This window comes from Phyllobates terribilis, unplaced genomic scaffold, assembly GCF_046119375.1.
Source record: "Phyllobates terribilis strain yellow unplaced genomic scaffold, ASM4611937v1 Scaffold_7__3_contigs__length_470593459, whole genome shotgun sequence".
Lineage (NCBI taxonomy): Eukaryota > Metazoa > Chordata > Amphibia > Anura > Dendrobatidae > Phyllobates > Phyllobates terribilis.
The window spans coordinates 394,599,719-394,620,312 of NW_027362767.1; the positions used below are offsets into that span (position 1 = coordinate 394,599,719).

Sequence of the window (20,594 nt, forward strand, 5' to 3'; positions counted from 1 at the left end):
GTTGCTCGGGTCGAGCACCCGAGTATCACGGCGAGCTCGGCTCGAGCTTCGAGCACCCGAGCATTTTAGTGCTTGATCAACACTAGTCAACACCAAAATATTAGCAACAGCAGTAGTATAAGTGGCAGAAGCAATTTGAATGAATTTCTCATTTCACACTTTTTTTAGACTAGCTCGTGCACCTGCACAACAGAGTACAAGTCTGACACGTGGTGGACGACTGGAGAGGATGGTGCACTCCTGATTGAGTCTCCATTTGCTGGGTTGGCTATAGTGGAAGAGGTTTCTGTCTCCATTAAACTACTTCTACTCTGGTGCAACTCTGGTGCAATTGATGCCACTTTGGTGGTGCTAGGCCCTAATTTAGGGAAATGTAAACACTTCTGATTGAGTCTCCATCTACTGGGTTGGCTTTAGGGGAAGACGTGTCATTCCTAATTCTACTGTACTGAAATTGATGCCACTTTGCTGGTGTCTGCCACTAATTTTTCGAAATGTGGAGAATCCGGATTGGTTCTCCATCTATTGGGTTTGGCTGTAGTGGAAGAGGTTTCTGTCTCCATTAAACCACTTCTACTATAGTTAAATTGATGCCACTTTGTTGGTGTTAGGCCCTAATTTAGGGAAATGTGAACACTCCTGGTTAGGTCTCCATCTCCTGGGTTGGTCGTAGTGGAAGAGGTTTTTGTCTCCATCTATTTGTATAGTTATACAGTAGTGAAATTAATTATTTGGTGCAGATATTGTTCTCCACAAAGGGGTACACAAACATGATTAACTCAAAATTGGTTTTAAATAAACAACCATCTGCCGCCCCATTAAACGCATCTGCTGCTTTTTCCTCCTCCTCTTTTACCGTGCCAAGTATTGTCACGCAGGTCTCCGACCACAGAACCTACAGTTGTATACTAGCTCCAGTCAGGCTAAGTGAAAAAACATCAGCTGTAACAGAAGCTGACATGCCTGCTGTGTGTGTTTCTCAATACACCATAACATCTCCACCTGCACCTCACTCAAGGTCCAGCAGTTTGTCCGTTTCACCGAACTCCGCCCTCTCTCAGCACTGCAGCCATACCTCGGTCCTGCAGATGTGGTCACATAAAAGATTATTTCCTCCTACACATGACAAAGCTAAGAGGTTGAACTCCACCATCTCCAATCTGTAAGCCACGGAAATGGTGGTCTTAGGCCCTAAATTTTTTTAAATGTGAACAATTCTGATTGTGTCTCCATCTGCTGGGTTGGCTGTGGTGGAAGCAGTGTCGATCCACATTATACTACTTAAATTCTAGTGCAATTGATGCCACTTTGGTGGTGTTAGGCCCTAACTTAGAGAAATGTAAACACTTATGATTGAGTCTAGATCTACTGAGTTGGCTTTAGGGGAAGACATGTCGTTCCTAATTCTACAATTTCTACTGTACTGAAATTGATGCCACTTTGCTGGTGTCTGCCACTAATTTTTAGAAATGTGGAGAATCCTGATTGGGTCTCCATCTATTGGCTTTGGCTGTAGTGGAAGAGTTGTCGGTCGCCATACTAGTTCTACTGTAGTGAAATTAATTCTTTGGTGAAGATATTGTTGTCACAGGGGTACACAAGATATAATCGAAATTGGTTTTCTTAGTACTGTGATATAAAACTAAGCAGGCTATATTTCATCTTAAAATTTTTCGGTGCTGATATTGTTCTCCATACAGGGGTACATATTAGTAATGAGAGAGCACTAAATGTGCTCAGCTTAGTGGTTCAGTGGTTTCTCAAAACCTACCCAGATCTGCTTGTGAAAATACAACGTGTGTGTGTGCCCATTTCAGAAAGTCAGCTATAGCTTCCGCCACCATAGCGGTACTTCAGCAGCATATGCTGCTTCCAGCTCACCGAATGTTGTGTTATGTCACAACATGTTGGTAATCAACGTTGCAAATGTTGGGAAGGATTTGTGAGCAGCAGAAGGCAGTTGTTGAGTACCAGCTTCAACACGCCCATCGGCATTCAGATCAGCCTCCGCACATAAGAACGGATGAGTGGGAATGGATGTCTGAGATCTGTGCCATCCTTAAAAACTTTGAGGACTCCACCAAGATGGTGAGCAGCGATGATGCCATAATTAGTGTCACCATCCCCCTTCTCTGTGTACTGAAATGCTCGGTGCTCACAGTTAAAGAGGAGGCATTGCAGGCGGAGCAAGGATCTATGCAGCACAGCCTCATCTCATCTCAATGCGGATTGGGTGATAATGAGGAGGTGGTGGAGGAGGAGGAGAACATGGACAGTTGTCCTATTGGGGAGGAAAGGGAAGTCTTGACTGTCTTGGTAGACTTGATACCCCTTTTTCAGTCTTTGGGAAAGCTGTATGAGTTTCGCTTTATGACCTTAAGTGGCCTAAACCGTGGCTTTGCTTATGCATGTTATTTCTCAAAACGCATTGCAGATCAGACCATTGTCCAACTCTGCAGTGATTAAATTGAAGGTGTAAAAAAAGATCTTCGTCTGTGACTAAGCACCACCGAGAAGTGTGAGCTGATATTGGATAGGCTGCCATTGCTTATGCAACAAGCTGCATTAGAGGACTTCCTGGGAGAAATGACAGCCGGAGTAGATACGGTTTCCCTCTATGCCTGTCCTTTCACCGAGCTAAAGAATATGGCTGTGGTGAAATACAACTCTCACCGAGAAGCAGTGTCAGACTGAAGACCATTGGGCCCACCAGAGGATTTGATTCTGAGAGACCACCTTTCTTCCCCACTAAAGAATCCCATAGCAGCTGCAAGGTTTGCATTATGAACTCTCCTGAAGGAGAAGCCAGGGCCCACCGGAGGAGTCTTCAGCTCTCTGGTGGGCCTGTCCAAACCTGCCGAGAAGCAGCCCTGGCTAAGAAAAGTGTGTGGAAAGGTTACTGGACACTCTAAGGCTGCTTTTTTTTGCTGTGGCCTGGCTCCAGTGAGATGTATTGTCGTTGGCCACATTCACTTGTCCACGTGTTTGTGGTTAGGCGGTCCTTCCCACTAAGTGTACTGAGGAGGGCACGGGTAATGTTCTTGGACCCATGCTTGTGGGAGACAGGGATGACACCGTGAGAAATAGTGGGGGCTGGGGACCAAGTATGGACAGTATAAATGTAAGAAGAAACTGGCTTCCAGGAAAAAATTTCCCACAAAATATATATATTTTTTTATTGATAGAAATATAGTTCCGATCAGTTCAGGAAATGAGCTAAAAATTCAATGGATAAATCACATCATCGAATCCAGCTACGCATTTCGAGCATGATACTATGCGCTTTGTCAAAGTGGCCGCCGCCATGCGGTTATGAAAAGCTTCTGCCTCCACGAGCCTTAAAAGCAACATTTCAAGTGCAACCAGCTGTCCAGAAATGTGGCAGTTTAGTAATGCGGACTGTGGGTGGGTGGGTGGCTGACTGCATACTTGCGCTTGCATTCCAACTAACAGAAAATTAAGGAGATGGATTGCCTGATCATCATCAAACCTGAAAGGTTTGCGCTATGAACTCTCCTGATGGAGAAGCCAGGGCCCACCGGAGGAGTCTCCGGTTCTCTGCTGGGCCAGTCCAACCCTGCCGAGAAGCATCCCTGGCTAAGAAAAGTGTGTGGGAAGGTTCCCGGACACTATGGCTGCTTTTTTTTTTCTACTGTGGACTGGCTCCAGCTATCCATAAGATTGCAATCTATAAGATCCCTTCACTGGCTCCCAATTGCCCAGTGTATCCAGTTCTAACTACTAACACTGACATACAAAGCCATCCCTAACATTTCTTCTCCATACATCTCTGAACTAATTTGCCGATATATTCCCTTACGTAATCTCCAGTCCTCCTAAGACCTCCTTCTTTCCACACTTATTTGTTCCCCACCCAATCACCTCCAATACTTCTACCAAATATTCCCCATCCTCTGGAAATCTGTGCCTCAACACGTCCGATTAGCCACCACATTCTGATCCTTCAGACACAACCTAAAAACCCATCTCTTCAAGACAGCCTACAGCCTGCCATTGCCTCACTGCCACCTCACCTCAACACCACCGGAGCTAATGCAACTCCACGACCTACTGTCTCCTTCCACACAATCCTGCAGAATGTAAGGCCGCAAGTGCAGAGTCTATAAGACTTAAGATACAATATGGCACCTTGGCAAAGCCCGGTTATGTTCTCCCTCTGATATCTAACAAAAAGACACAGGTCATGCTGGAGAAACTTGCACCTACTGCCCCTCAGTGTCTTCAGCTCCTTTGTGAGAAACTAACATTTGCTCAGCCAGTCTGCCAAATAAAATTCCTGAGGTACGGAAATTGTGGATGGCTTTGCTTCAGGTACTGGGTGCTAATACCAAACCGTGGTGTGCCATTCACTGGATATTCCTGGCTGGTTGGAGACAAGCTCATCCCCACAGAAAAGTACCAGTAAGCTAAGGAGATGGTGGCCTTCACCATCATGAAGGAGTCTGCTCGTTGTCTAGTAGTCTGGCTTTTATACTAAAGATCCTGATCATTTTTATAGTTTTAAGGGAGCACGCAGAGACCGTGGTTTCTGCAGCAGAGGATCCAGGCCAGGATAGTGGCAGAGAAATTGCTGTACCATTAGGTTGAGGACGCGAGCCATGCAAGGTACGTGTCTGAGGCTGCCCCAGTGTAGAGCTGCCACCAGGTTTGCACAGTTATTGCACATGGCTTTACCTTGCTCCAGGTTCAGTGGAGACAGTCAATGCTCAAACTCAGCCTGGAGAGCTGTCCACAACTTTTCAGCTGTATGACTGCGATCTCCAAGGCATATTAATTTTAACACTGCCTGAATGCGGTGATACCTGGCTGCGCAGTAAAGGAGGTGTGACGGATTCCCTCTGCACTGTTGGAACGTGTGTCTCAGTAAGGCAGAGGTTGAGGGCGCAGGTGGAGGCCGTAGAGGAGGTGAAGGATGCAGAAGTACTGGAGAAAGTGTTAAATACAGAGGTTTGTCCCGCAAGCCATGGGGATTCCAACATTTGCTGTATAGTGAAACCTTGGTGTCTAGTGGTTTAGTTCTCCATCCCCTGGTGTGTAGTGGTTTAGTTTTCCAACCCCAGCTGTTAAATAGGTTAGTTTTCCAACCCCTATTTTCTATTAGTTTAGTTCTCCATGTTCTGGTGTGTATTTATTTCCTTCTCCAACCCATACATGCCCACCCTCAGAGTTTAACATCTAGCGATGAGGGTTTGGATTCTTCTCAGACCCTACCCCCTCAGGGCCTGGATCAACTGAAAAAAAATTTGGGCATCGCTACACATGCTTTCCCCCTCTTGAGTCTGTGAAGCTTTGGATCAGACATCTGATGCCCCAGAATAGAATGTGTGAACAGCTCTGCAGACTTGCCCATCTGTGCTTCCCCATAGTCAGTTAGCCGGTTGGAGAGCTGTGACGTGGGTGAAAACAAGGGTAATTGCGGTGCCACCTCTGAGGACTGTACTGTGTGTGATGTTAAGGTGGAGGAAGAGAAGCAGAGGCCACTTGATGCAGCGCTTGTCATCTACTGGACCACATGTTCTTCCTGCCCCTCATCTACAAGGCGTACTGCTGTGCGACTGCCAAAGAAAGGGAGTACAGTCCAGTAACAGAAGTTTTCAAAATGCTGCACAATTGCTCACTGCAGCAAAACAAACCTACTTCTCATCTCTCATATCATATGTGTCTCACAACCCTAAACAGCTATACAGAGCTTTCAAGTCCCTCCTCTGTCCACCACCTCCCCCTCCATCTCCTCTCATCTCAGCTGAAGACTTAGCCTCATTCTTCAAGCAGAATATTGACAACATAGGGCAAAGCTTTTGCTTAAAGTCCCAACAGCCCCTTCTCATTACGAGTCAACTTTCCTACTCCACAACCAGCTTCTCTGCCATCACAGAAGATCATCTTTACTCTCCAAATCACATCATCACATCTCACCAACTGTGAACTTGACCTAATACCATCCCACTTCATTCCAAACCGTACCACAGTCTTTATCCCAAGCCTAACCCTCCTCTTCTCCCTGTCACTAACAACTGGCGTCTTCCCCTCATGATTCAAACATACCTCAATCACACCCATCCTCCAAAAGCCCTCCCTTGACCCATCCTATGTTTAGCTGTCGCCCCATCTCACTTCTCCCCTATGCCTCCAAACTCCTGGATCAAACGCATCTATTTTGAACTGATCTCCCTCCTCTTCTTCTGCTCCCTCTTTGATTGCTTACAATCAGGTTTCCGACCTCACCATTCCACTGAAACTGCCCTTACTAAAGTCACCAACGACCTACTAACTGCCAAATCCAAGCCAGACAACTCTGTCTTTCTCCTCCTAGACCTGTCATCTACCTTCGACACAGTAGACCATAACCTCTTACTACAGAGTCTCATCTTTCGACATCACAGACTTGGCCCTGTCTTAGATCTTTTCATACTTAACCGACAGGACATTCAGTGTCTCCCACTCACACACCACTTCCTCATCTCGCCCCCTATGTGTTGGTGACCCCTAAAGTTCAGATTTAGGACCCAAGCTCTTCTCCATTTACACCTTTGGCCTGGGACAGCTTATGGTCTCATGGTTTTCAGAATCAACTCTATGCTGGATGACACGCAGATCTACCTCTCTGGACCTGATATCACCTCCTTACTAACCAGAATCCAACAATGTGTGTCTTGTATTTCACCTTTCTTCTCTGATAGATTTGTAAAAATGAACATGGATAAAACAGAATGCATCATCTTTCCACCATCTCATTAACCTCCCCCCAACTGATTTATGCATCAAAGTGAATGGCTGCCCACTCTCCCCAGTCCCTCGAGCTTGACTCTGATCTGTCCTTCAAATGTCAGATTCAAGCCCTTTCCACTTGCTGCTGACTCCAACTCCAAAGTATCTCAGGGATCCGCACATTCCTCAACCATGAATGTAGAAAAACACCAGTGCATGCCCTCATCATCTCCCGCCTCGACTACTACAAGCTCCTGCTCTGTGGCCTCCCTTCTACCACTCTCGCACCCCACCAATCTATCCTAAACTCTGCTGGCCGATTAATCCACCTGTCACCCCGTTATTCCCAGGCTTCTCCTCTCTGTCAATCCCTGGGCTGGCTCCCTGTTGCCCAGAGACTCCAATTGTAAAGCCTAACTTTGGCATACCAAGCCATCGAAAACCTGTCTCCTCCACACATGTGTGACTTAATCTCCCTCTACTAGCTACCTTCACGCAACCTCCCATCCTTCCAAGGTCTCAATCTCTACTTCCCTCTTATCTCTTCTTGTCACGATTGCATACAAGATTTGTCCTGTGCATCTCTGCTACTGTGTAACTCTGTACCTTAACACATCAGACTCTCGCGTACCATGCAAACTTTGAAAAGGAAACTGAAGAACCACTTGTTGTGACAAGTGTACAATCTGCCGCAATCCTCGCTCCAGCATACCGCTGCACAACAAGCTGTACCCTCACCTATTGTATCCTCACCCATCCCTTGTAGATTGTTTGTGCGCCCTCGCGGGCAGGGCTCTCTCTCCTCTTGTACCAGTCGGTGACCTCTTTTCACATGTAGCGTACATGGAATAAATGTCGCTGTAATAGCAATAATAATTATAGTACTTTTACTCTGGGTCAATTGATGGCACTTTCCAGGTGTCCACCCCAAATTTGTTGTGTTTTGGCAGCTTTTAGGCCAGTTTTAAGGTGTTCAGCGTTCGGCAACGTTCAAGGATCATTCGACGAAAAAAATTGGCGAATATTTAAATTTGGCGATCGTTATCCGAATCGAATATTGAAACATTTGCTCATCTCTAATCATTAAGCAAAACACCAAGCACAAAGACAAAAAAACACACTTAGCAAAAGCCACATCTGGCAAAGGTCTGGGAGTAACAGCCCAGCTATGTAGCAGAGCAATCACCAGTCTCAGATTGGACGGCAAAGCTGTCAGACAAAACATCAACAGCTCAGCACGCCCCTCCATTAGACTGGACACTGAGCTCAGCATGCCCCTCTAACAGATTGGATGACGGAGCCATCAGTAACAGCATCCCAGAGACACGGAAGGGTGGAATCATGATAGGGCGTTTTCCAATCCCAGATATTTCGAAGGCTCTGGAATTTGGGCTCCCCTTTCCCCCAAATAAAATAGAGAGAAATCTGAGCTCCCAAATCTAAATGTCTCTTCAATTTCTGAGCGGTGCAGTTTCCAAAACAGTGTCACTTGGGTTTGTATGTTCTGTTACCTCAGGGGGCTCTGTTAAAGGCACCCACATTCAATTCAAATAAAATGTACATTACAAAGGCCAAACTCACAACTTTCTGAGCATGTGCCCAAACAGTAGTGTAAAACTACATACGGTGTGTTTGGTAGAAAGTGCATAACAAATTGTAAAAATGAAAAAAATGGGGCAGAGAATTTTTTAGTAGAGCAATTAAATTGTTATGTTCTTTTTTTCATTCCAGGCTTTATCAGGGCCCCGAAGGGGTATCAAATGTCCTGACAGCAGTTTGGAATAATTTGAGGGGTGATACTTCTAAAATGGTACAACTTCTGGGAGTTTCCCAATATAGAGGCCCTCCAAACTGAACAGTTCCATAAAATTAGGATTTCTAAATTTCCTTAAAAAACAAAACACTAAAAATGGTTGCTAGTATTAATTCTTAACATCCTAACTAAATTAAAAAAAAGCTTGATAAATGTAGCTGATATACAGTAAGCGAAATGTTATTTATAAAAATTTTTGGTGTGGCGCGACAACATAAAATCAAGGCTATAAAGATTCAAAGTTTGAAAATGATACATTTTTCTAAACGTTCATCAAAATTTGGTATATTTTCATAAATGTCCGAATTGCTGAGATATGCAATATGTTTAAGCAGGTGTCAAAGTGAAATGTCAGAATTTAAAAATGGGGCTTAGTTTTTAAGACGAAAATTTGCTCTGCTAGTAAGACAAAGTGTAATGTAACGGTAGTTTGATATCCCAGGGCTAGGGGCTCCTTCTCTATCCCTAAAGCTAGGGGCACCATAGCTATCCAGCTCTGCGGATTACTTCTAATGGTGAGGATGCCGGGGCCACATACCTTGCTGAGCTCTTGAATCAGCCCTTATCTGTACCCTTCCCCAGCCAAGGGAGTAGTTGTACAGTATATAAGAATGCACCAACCAAACAAGGGTAAATGTACAGGGATAAATGAAAATACCAATCATACAAATATGTACTCAAAACAACAGAGCGGAACACCGGGAAGTAAAAGGAATGAACATCAAAATAGGAGAGGATGAGGATATGCAAAACAGACAAATCACCAAGCAACAGTCCTAGATCAACAGTCCAAACTCCTCTTCAACAAACACCTCCAACTCCACATCAGTCAGTATGAAACCAACAATGGCATCCCTAATAGCCAGAGGCGAGTATATATAGGAGCTAAAAAAATGCATGTAAAAAAGCATTCATAAATACAGATGTGCGAATGTTTCAATATTCAATTCGGATTACAATAGCCAAATTTGCAATATTCGCCGATTTATTCGTCAAATGATCGCAGAACGTTACCGAACGCAATAGGATTCAATGGGAGGACAAAAAAAATGCATACGCAACACCTTAGAACCAGTCCAAAAGCTGCCAAAACACATCAAATTAGGGCTAGACACCTGGAAAGTTCCATCAATTGACCCAGAGTACTAGTACTATAATTATTATTACTATTACAGCGACATTTATTTCGTGGCATGTTACATGTCAAAAGGGGTCACCGACTGGTACAAGAGGAGAGAGGACCCTGCCTGCTAAGGTGCACAAACAATCTATAAGGGATGGGTGAGGATACAGTAGGTCAGGGTACAGCAAGTTGTGCAAAGGTATGCTGGAGCGAGGGTTACCATAGATTGCACGCTTGTCACAAGAAGTGGGTGTTCAGCTTCCTCTTCAAGGTTTCCACGGTAGGCAACAGTCTGATGTGTTGGGGTACAGCATTATCACAGTAGGGGAGATGCATGGGCCAAATCTGTCGAGAGCCTAAATCAATTTAAGCTTCCAGGAGCTCACAACTGAGGAGAGTAACCGATGCACCGATTAACATGAAAGCGTAAGGCTTCTTTTCAATGACTGCAGGAGTGGAAAGAATCAGACGCTGCGGTCTTCTGACTCTTCTCTGTCACGGTAAACTGGTGACACCTTGCAAGCTTCAGCATAATGTTCACAAGGTAGACAGCAGCGGTGGTCGGTCTCCTAGACAACGAGCTAACTCCTTTATGATGATAGAGGACAACATCAGTAAGTAGTTTGCATGTTCTCCCCGTGTTTGCGGGGGCGGTTTCCTCCAGGTTCTTCGGTTACCTCCTCAGTAAAAAAGCAGGCATACAGGAGTGTTCACAAATCAAAAAATTAGGGCCTGACACCACCATTTCCGTGGCCAACTGATTGGAGATGGTGGATTTCCACCTCTTAGCTTTGTCATGTGTGGGAGGAAACAATCTTTCACGTGACCACAAATGTGGGACCGAAGGCTGGCTGCGGTGCTGAGAGAGGGCGGAGTATGGTGAAACGGACAAACTGCTGGACTGTGAGTGAGGTGCAGGGGGACATGTTACGGTGGATTGAGAAACGTGTGGTGTGCTCGGTGAAACAAACACAGCATGCATGTCCACTTCTGTTACAGCTGACCGACTCTCACTCAGCCTGACTGGAGCAGGTAGAGTAGCAGAGGTTCTGCAGTGGGAGACCTGTGTGCCAATACTTGGCATGGTAACAGAGGAGGAGGAAGAAGCAGCAGATGCGGTTGATGGGGCAGTTGATGGTTGTTGAAGTCCGCTCGTCCGCATTTTATCGCAGTGAGATTGCGAGAGTAACTCATGTCAATTGCGCATGTGAAAGTTCATGCATGTAGTAGTCAAATTATTGCACTTTTTCCCTCTACTGAGTTTTTTTCTTGCAAAGTGTGCAGATATCGTGAGTTTGCTCATCCTTTGTGGTCTCAAAAAAGGCCCAGTCTAGGCAACCCTTGCCACCCCTGCGAGCTGCAGACCCGTGACTGCTGCTGGCCACAGCCATGGTTGTGGCTAAGGATGCAGTGCTCCTCATGCTTGCATTACTACGTGTCTGCACCATAGGGTGTAATGTAACCTCCTCGTTTTCCTCCTCTACCTCCACATGACCTACTCAGCTGCGTGACTCTGGGTTCACACCAAGTAGGATCTTCAACCTCATCATCATCCAATATGTTATCCCATTCCTCATCCTCAGAGTGACCCCTCTCCTCTTGTTGCCCTGACAGCACAGTACAGTCCGCATGAGCCTCAGGTATCTGAGTCTCATAGGAATCACCTCCCTCCCTGGTGGTTAACGTCTGGTGACGAGGGTATGGGACCTGCTCAGATCCTACTCCGTCCTGCCCCAAATCAAACGTAAATAAATTTGAGGCATCGGTGCAGAGGCTTTCCTCCTCTTCTTGTCTCTGTGAATGTTTGGAGTACACTTCTGATGCCCATGGTATAGAATGGGTGAACAGTTCTACAGACTCGCTCATGTTTGGTTCGCTACAGTCAGTTGGGCGCAAGGACAGTTATGACACGGGGAGAAGCAAGGGTAATTGGGGTGCCACCTCTGTGGATTGCACTCTGTGTGATGTTGAGGTGGAGGAAGAAGAGGAGAGGCCAATTGAAGCAGTGTTTGCCATCCACTGGAGCACCTGCTCTTTCTGGCCCTTATCAACAAGGCGTATCGCTGTGCGGTGGCCAAAGAAAGTGAGTGTAGTAGCCCATCTATTAACAAAAGTTGTCAGTTGTCTTTGGATTGGACATGATGGTGTTGGTTCACCAGTGCTTTCACTAACATTACAACCTATCCCACGTATACCTTGAACACCAAGCCTATTCCCCTTCCACCAAGACCTCTTTTTTTCCTACTCATGTTGCTCAGATACTGTAGTAGGAGCACGCTATTAGCAAAACAAAATTAGATTTTTTTACTCTGCAACAGCTCTGGACACAACTGAATTTCAGCGGCACTAAATGACAAGGTAAGTGTGGTAGGTCGAATCTCTCGGCCACTTCTGGAAGTAGACTTTGGAACCCGGGTTTTCTTTGCAGGCTTTATTAAACAGCATAAAGCTTTGCACTTGAGCAAAATAAACACAGCCTTACTTGGCAAAACAACAAAACAAAAGATTAACTGTAGCACAGTCCATATATGTGTGTGCGGTTCACCCATACGGGTTATGTCCAGCCTTCAGCTCCCTCCTGAGCTATGGCTGTCCAGTCTGGAGACCTTGCCCCTCCAAACACAACCCAGAGAAAAAAAAAACAGGGATGAACATTTAAACGTTGCTCAGCCACACCCTGAGGTGGAGGTATGGGAATCCCATCTCTATGTCATTCCCCTAAAACCACGCCCTTTAAGTGAGTTAAACCACCAGCATATAACATGCTGGCAGAAAGTTTATTGGTTTCAGTTCACACAGGCTAGCAACCTGTGTGACACATACCTCCCCTCATAAATCATACCAGTGACTCTGTCACATAAGATATGGCTTGCTGTATAACGTTACTAACCAAACAAAGTATTTTTTTTTTTTACTGTGGATGAGGCCTGTATAACATAGGAGATTTTCTCCAAACTATTTCAAACTGAGATATTCCAGCTGTATAACGTTAGGAACCAAAGTATTTTTTTTACTGTGGATGACTCCTGTATAACATAGGAGATATTCTCCAAACTATTTCAAAGTCAGATCTAGGCTGCTGTATAACATTAGCAACAGCAAAAAAATAGATTTTTTTGACTCTGCATAAACTCTGAAAACAGCAAAATTTCACCGTCACTAAAAGCACTAGGTGGCTTTTAGCAGAGAGTAACACAAAACAATCTTTGGTGGACTGAGGCTAGTAACAGAAAAAAAATATTTGTTTTACTGTGCATAAAGCTGAAGTTCATCTACAAATAAAAATGACAAACAGGGCCAACACAGCTTGCACTGCAAATGAAAAAAAAAAGTTTTTTGAGCTCTGCACTCAGAAGCTCTGCACTGACAAGCTCTGCAGATAGCGGAGTTTCAACCCCACAAAAACAAAAAGTGGCCTACAAGGGCTTGCTTGCTTTATCACATTAGCAAGTGCAAAAATAGATTGAGGGTCTGCATGGAGCACAGACAGTACAACTGATGCACAGCACTGTTCTGAGCCATAGACCCTGCTCTTTTCTGTGAGAATGTCAGTAATTGCACAAAAAACAAAACAAAAAAACTGCAAGGTTGATTTCACAGGTACACAGCACAGGACTTATCTTCACTATTTGACTTCCACAGAAGCGCCCATCTATCTAGCTAATATCTCTCATTACACAGGAGCTGGGTGCAGGAGCAGCATCTAACACGAGTGACATGCATAAAATGGCACTGAGGGAACATGGCCGGTTTGTGTGTGGAGAGGACATGTGATTTCAGCAGCCAATTGCAGAAGCCCTTGTGTCTGGGACACTGATGATGTTTCCTGCGCTCTGATTGGCTAGCCGCGCTTTCCTGACTTAAAGTTACCGCCAACAGGAGAAAAAATAAAACAGCGCGCCGCTGATTTGACCTGTTCTGAGCTTTCACCAGCCTCCCCACCCATCTGCCACATCTCCCCGCTCATCATACACAAGCTCTATGGTAGCAAAACTGTAAAAAACACAGTAGTTCCCCCGCAATCACATAACCGCGTAAATTTGCCAAACGGTACCGATTTTCCCGAATTTAACAAATTTTGCTCACCTTTCCGATCACGAATCCGAATGTGCCACATTTGTGTCAAACTTAACATTTGAGATCGGATTTCGAACATATTCGCTCATCACTATTCATAAACAAAATGAAAAAAATGCAAGGAAGCTAATTTAGTTGCAAAAAACCTGCAACATCAAAAAGTCACCAAATACTCATCGTGGGAACAAAGCCTTAGACATTAAAAGTAAAGAAAAAAAAATCAACGTATTTGGTATCGCTGCATCCATAAAAGTTCAATCAGAAAACAAAACTATTATATGGGAAATCCCTTATAAAGCGAAAATAAATCAAAACACTAGTATTGCTTTATTTTAGTCGCACACTCTAAAAACAATATACAGTGAAAAGCCATCAAAAATGTATATGTATCTTAAAATGGTACCAATAAAACATCTGTCCTTCAAATAAAAAACAAGCCCTCATACAGGTTTAAAAACTTAAAAAAAATCACTTGTTTCAGAAAACAGAAAATTGTAACAAATTAGATTTTTTTTACAAATGAAAAAAACACTAAGCCCCAAAAGCTTATTTTTTTCCTCACCATTTCACTGCGCTGCAAAGAAACAAGCCCTAATATAGCTATTTCGAAGGGAAAAAAAAAGTTATGGATCTTGGAAAAGGGGTTAAGACTAGTGATGGGCAAGTACTAAACTGCTCGGGTCACGGAAATTGGAATGCTCGGGTGCTCGACCTATGGGAAACTTAAGCATTTTTCTGGCGACTTTCCCCAGCGGTCTGCAGAGGGCAAAAAAATTGCCCAAATCGATGGGAACAGTGCTCAAATGGCATGAGAACAGCTTGGGGAAGACCCCTGGAAGACCTCCCTCCCCCTTTGTGCTGCTGTCCTTGCTCTGTATGTTCCCCTGCCAGGTTGGGTCAGTTACTATATCATCCACCACCTCATCTTCCACTTCCGCACCCTGGTCCTCCTCCTGACTTTCTGGCAATTGTGTCTCATCATCGTCCACCCCTTGTGACAGTTTCCCACTGTCGCCTTCATGTGACCGTGGCTGCTCCAATATTTGGGCATCGCTACATGAGATCTCCTCTTGTCCTCTACATGGAAAAGTGAACAGCTCTTCGGAGTGTCCAACTGTGGGATCAGTTGTCTCCGGGCATTCGGCATGGTGGGAGGAAGGAGGATCAGGGTGAGGAATATGCAGTCCAGACTCACGGCTACTGAGACTTGACCATGTGGAAGACAGGGTAGTGGTGGTGGTGGCTTGGTGACTAGAAGCATTATCTTCTATCCAACCAATAACCTTTACAAACTGCTCTGTGTTCAATAGTGGTGTTCTGCGGTCCTCTATTAATTGGGACAGGAAGATCGAGCGAGAAGATGTGGGTGTTTGTTGTGGCACAATTTCAGCTAGCTCACGGCCTCGGCCTCGTCCTCTGCATGCACCATCCTGACCATCATGTCCACTTCCCCGTCTTTTGCCACGCGCCTTGCCTGTTTTAAATGGAGGGCAATATTTTCCAAGTTCACTACAAATGGCTGGATTTGAACTGCAGCGTTATGTGATCCGTGTGACGGACAAACCACAGTTTTAAATAGCTGGCCTGTAGGAAACTATTTTTAACATTAAACTGGTGTCAATAACTTCGCTAACACACTGCAACAAAATTTCAATGGAGGCCAGAAATGGCAGAATTTTCAGAGCACTTATATGTGATCCGTGTGACGGACAAACCAGTGTTTTAAATAGATGGATTTTTAGCGCTGTAATATGGAAAGGATCTGGCTGTATTCTGCAGTGCCAACAAGCAAATGGAGCAAAAAAACGGTGTTCTCTGGATTGCTTTTTAAGCAAATAATCAGGATTCCCTGGCCCCTGATACCTGGGGCTATTTCTAGAAATACTTGTAAAAGCACCAGCAGCAGACAGAACTGGAATGGACCTTCTTGCTATATGCACTGCAGTCTGCCACATACACTGGCTGCCTGCCTAGCACTGATAGCTCTGCAGCTGGATTAATCTTCAGAAGTACTGTTTGTTGAGATGGATATGTTTCTCTAATATAGTTTGGTCCACCTACACTAACTAAGAAACAAGCAATCTCTCCCTAGCTCAGCAGCACCTCTCCTTACACTGTCTGATTCCGGGGAAGACTGTGAAAAGCAAGTTGGCGCCAGGTCTGATATAGACCTGATAATGCTGTGCGGCCAGCCAATCACTGTAATGCCACAACCACCACACCATGGCTACGGCAATACAGTGCATGGCAGTCAATCCCTGCATGTTCATTGGCTCTCTAAAGAGCGCCAAACATGCAGGGAGGGGACCCGAATTCCCACCGAGCAACCCCGGAAATACTCGGCGAGCTCCGTGCATCTCGAGCAGTGAGATGCTCGGGCGAGTACCGAGCAGTAGAGAGCATGCTCGCTCATCACTAGTTAAGACCAATCACTAGCATGCTCTCAAAGGTTTATTTCTACTTTTTGTTGGCTCACCTCCAGTTTTCTCAATCTCTTCCATCAGGCATCGAGCTTCCTCTTGTATACGTTCTTCAATGTTTCTCTTCCCCATTCCAAGATTTCTAAGAGTGGTAAGAGTGAACCTGCGTAACTGTTTCCATCTCTCACCATTGGTGAATAACACTCCTGAGATTATAAAACAATATATAATTAATAACAAAAAAATGTGTTTCTTTAAAATTAATAACCACCTCCTAATATCATGGGGGATCCAACATTCTCTAATTGATTTTTTTTTTCATAATAAATATATTATATAATTTTATTTATTTATTTTTTTTTTAGGAGTTATGAGCAAAATTGAATTTCTTTAAAATTTCCCAAAATTTAGTGGATTCAGGCAAATTCAAATTTTATCTATAAAATTACAATTGGCTTCTATTTTGCTGGATTGTAAGTGCTAGAAATGGGTTAAAAAAATTAACTCTTATACTGGCCTCTGAGTATAAGATTTTTTTTTTTGTATCCCGAGTCACATCAAATGTATTCGATGTGAGTGAATCTCCCCACTGAATTAAGCAAATCTGACCAATTTGAATTTGAGAATCAATCAAAATTTTAGCAGATTTTTGTGCTTTTTTATACAGTGCTGTAAAACTCTTGCACATTTATAGATCTAAGAAAATCCAGGCTTTTTAACATTATTGAATTAGACAAACCCTCATACTGTGATTTGGTTACTCGAAATCTGATTGTCTCTCAGGTAGATCTGTTACTCACCGCAATCATTGGTGAGCAAGTTAGTCATTTCAAAATGTCCTCTCCTAATGAACATATCTCCATTCTCTATCAAAGCTTCTTTCACACAATCATGGCCGACAAGGACCACTGCAGGTAAGTGGGACAGGTAGATGGTGAACACCGGACCATAGGTCTCACTCAGCTGGAAGACACACAATAAAAATTAACTATATTCAAATCATTTATGCACTATACACCCATTTAGAAAGTTCAAGGTGGGCAATATCTCCAGTTCAAGACCAGGGCAAATTTTTTTTTTTCGTACATGTGGTTTTAAAATAGTGTTATCTTCTGGAGCACTCTACTGCTCTGTCTCCTGTCTTCCTGCTCTAAACTGAGCACTCTCCCATGCTGTTGGCAGACACAGATTTTCATTATGCAATGTGGGAAAAGTGTAGAGGTACTGAAGCTTGTCGAATCAAGCAATCCGATGCTTGCAGGTTGTAAAGTATAAAACGGCTGCAAATTTTAATAAGCAGTAAATTGCAAAAATGCTCAGTTTTACCAGCACTATCCTACAACATCCATCTATGAAGATGAGAATAACCCTCCGAGTCAAAGTCTAGATAGAGGTATTACTGGATGTGACATATGAGCAATCCAGGTTCAGCTGCACATTACTTACTCAAAATGACATTTCCAGTTTGAAAAATCTCTCCAAAGTGCCAAGCATTAGGTTTACTTGATGTTCACTACTGATTGTTTTTAAGTGTACTGTTTAACACATATATATATATATATATATATATATATATATATACAGTACAGACCAAAAGTTTGGACACACCTTCTCATTTAAAGATTTTTCTGTATTTTCATAACTATGAAAATTGTACATTCACACTGAAGGCATCAAAACTATGAATTAACACATGTGGAATTATATACTTAACAAAAAAGTGTGAAACAACTGAAAATATGTCTTATATTCTAGGTTCTTCAAAGTAGCCACCTTTTGCTTTGATGACTGCTTTGCACACTCTTGGCATTCTCTTGATGAGCTTCAAGAGGTAGTCACCGGAAGTGGTCTTTCAACAATCTTGAAGAGTTCCCAGAGATGCTTAGCACTTGTTGGCCCTTTGCCTTCATTCTGCGGTCCAGCTCTCCCCAAACCATCTCAATTGGGTTCAGGTCTGGTGACTGTGGAGGCCAGGTCATCTGGCGTAGCACCCCATCACTCTCCTGCTTGGTCAAACAGCCCTTTCACAGCCTGGAGGTGTGTTTGGGGTCATTGTCCTGTTGAAAAATAAATGATGGTCCAACTAAATGCAAACCGGATGGAATTGCATGCCGCTGTAAGATGCTGTGGTAACCATGCTGGTTCAGTATGCCTTCAATTTTGAATAAATCCCCAACAGTGTCACCAGCAAAGCAACCCCACACCATCACACTTCCTCCTCCATGCTTCACGGTGGGAACCAGGCATGTAGAGTCCATCCGTTCACCTTTTCTGCGTCGCACAAAGACACGGTGGTTGGAACCAAAGATCTCAAATTTGGACTCATCAGACCAACGCACAGATTTCCACTGGTCTAATGTCCATTCCTTGTGTTCTTTAGCCCAAACAAGTCTCTTCTGCTTGTTGCCTGTCCTTAGCAGTGGTTTCCTAGCAGCTATTTTACCATGAAGGCCTGCTGCACAAAGTCTCCTCTTAACAGTTGTTGTAGAGATGTGTCTGCTGCTAGAACTCTGTGTGGCATTGACCTGGTCTCTAATCTGAGCTGCTGTTAACCTGCGATTTCTGAGGCTGGTGACTCGGATAAACTTATCTTCAGAAGCAGAGGTGACTCTTGGTCTTCCTTTCCTGGGGTGGTCCTCATGTGAGCCAGTTTCTTTGTAGTGCTTGATGGTTTTTGCAACTGCAGTTGGGGACACATTCAAAGTTTGCCCAATTTTTCGGACTGACTGACCTTCATTTCTAAAAGTAATGATGGCCACTCGTTTTTCTTTACTTAACTGCCATAATACAAATTCTAACAGTCTATTCAGTAGGACTATCAGCTGTGTATCCACCAGACTTCTGAACAACACAACTGATGGTCCCAACCCCATTTATAAGGCAAGAAATCGCACTTATTAAACCTGACAGGGCACACCTGTGAAGTGAAAACCATTTCCGGTGACTACCTCTTGAAGCTCATCAAGAGAATGCCAAGAGTGTGCAAAGCAGTCATCAAAGCAAAAGGTGGCTGCTTTGAAGAACCTAGAATATAAGACATATTTTCAGTTGTTTCACACTTTTTTGTTAAGTATATAATTCCACATGTGTTAATTCATAGTTTTGATGCCTTCAGTGTGAATGTACAATTTTCAATGTCATGGAAATACAGAAAAAATCTTTAAATGAGAAGGTGTGTCCAAACTTTTGGTCTGTACTGTATATATATATATATATATATATATATCTTATGCTGAATTACTATATTTTTTTGCATTTTAAAGCACTTCTAAAAGTTTTCTATGATATATTTTTACATTATTTATTAGTTCCCCAGGGGGACTTGAACATGCTGTCCTTTTATCACATAAATAACCTGACCTACTTGTGTAGTGCAGAGTATTATCTAGCCTGTCAGTGTATGGACTCGTGCAGATGAGTGTATTTTCTGTCCGAGTGCAACCCCACAAAACATCAGATCACACTCGGACCACTCGGTATTTCTATTGGGCAATGCACATGTCCATTTATTTCCTCGGATAGAGTCTGTTCGAGGGAGACAAATCGCCAAATGCCCGAATTTGATCCGATGTTCAGATCGCACTCATCTATGCAAGTCAATAAGTTTGTGGAAATCATCAGACTGCTCTTGGATGGCATCTGAGTTTAGTCCGATGTCTGAAGCCTCACAGAATTTTTTTTCTCCATCTTCTCATCCGAGTGAATTGGATGGCACCATTCTGACACTCTGATAAAACTCTGATCAGAGTGTGATTTGCATAATCAGCCCGATTCTCTAGAATCAGAGAATCTACAGCAGTCTTCACCTGCCCTTATACTGACAAGTTGCTTAATACATAGTGCGGCTTGCACAATGTATTAGGTTTTGATCTATTGCACACCAGAGGTAATTGTTAGGCCTTCAGATATTATGGCAACCATTTGCTCACCCTGACAGCACTGCAGGGAGCCAATGGAGTGACAGAGGGCGCAATCTCCCTCTGTGACACTCCTTACAGACTGCAGCTTATAAAGACTTTTTTGAGCTGCTGCAAACACTGAGAACACTCTATTAATTCTCACTATATCTTTGCTATCAGGGGAAATTGAATGTTGTTTGGCAGTTCGAGCTCCAGGATCACAATCCCATGGTTAATAGTAACTGCCTTTTTATGTCCTAAAAGAAAGTGGCAAGTCCTATATGACATGAAAATCAGCGGCAGTCATACTATTGGGGTATAATCTGTCAATTGTAACAACAGATACACAACTAAATTTAACTTTAAAAAACATATATTATCTCATTTCATTGAAACCTTCTGAGCACAAAGGCTGCCGAGAAAAACTTTGCAAAGAAGCAAAATTCTGGACCAACATGACATCCATGAGAAGAAAAAGATGGTGAAACCATTACCACCTGGAGCCACATTGGGGCTCGAAAAGGTAAGGGGGC

The 20,594-nt window shown here is 43.7% G+C and overlaps 1 protein-coding gene across 2 annotated transcripts in view; it reads right to left on the reverse strand.

Annotated features, from left to right (window-relative positions):
- LOC141154974 (cytochrome P450 2C23-like) overlaps positions 1-20,594 on the reverse strand; it is a 51,155-nt gene that overhangs the window by 23,199 nt on the left and 7,362 nt on the right. For both annotated transcript variants that reach the window (XM_073641557.1, XM_073641556.1), the window contains 2 exons: positions 16,963-17,125; positions 16,219-16,368 (listed from right to left, as the gene is read on the reverse strand). In XM_073641557.1, the coding sequence (XP_073497658.1) occupies positions 16,219-16,368; positions 16,963-17,125 (313 nt within the window). The remainder of the gene's footprint in view (positions 1-16,218; positions 16,369-16,962; positions 17,126-20,594) is intronic.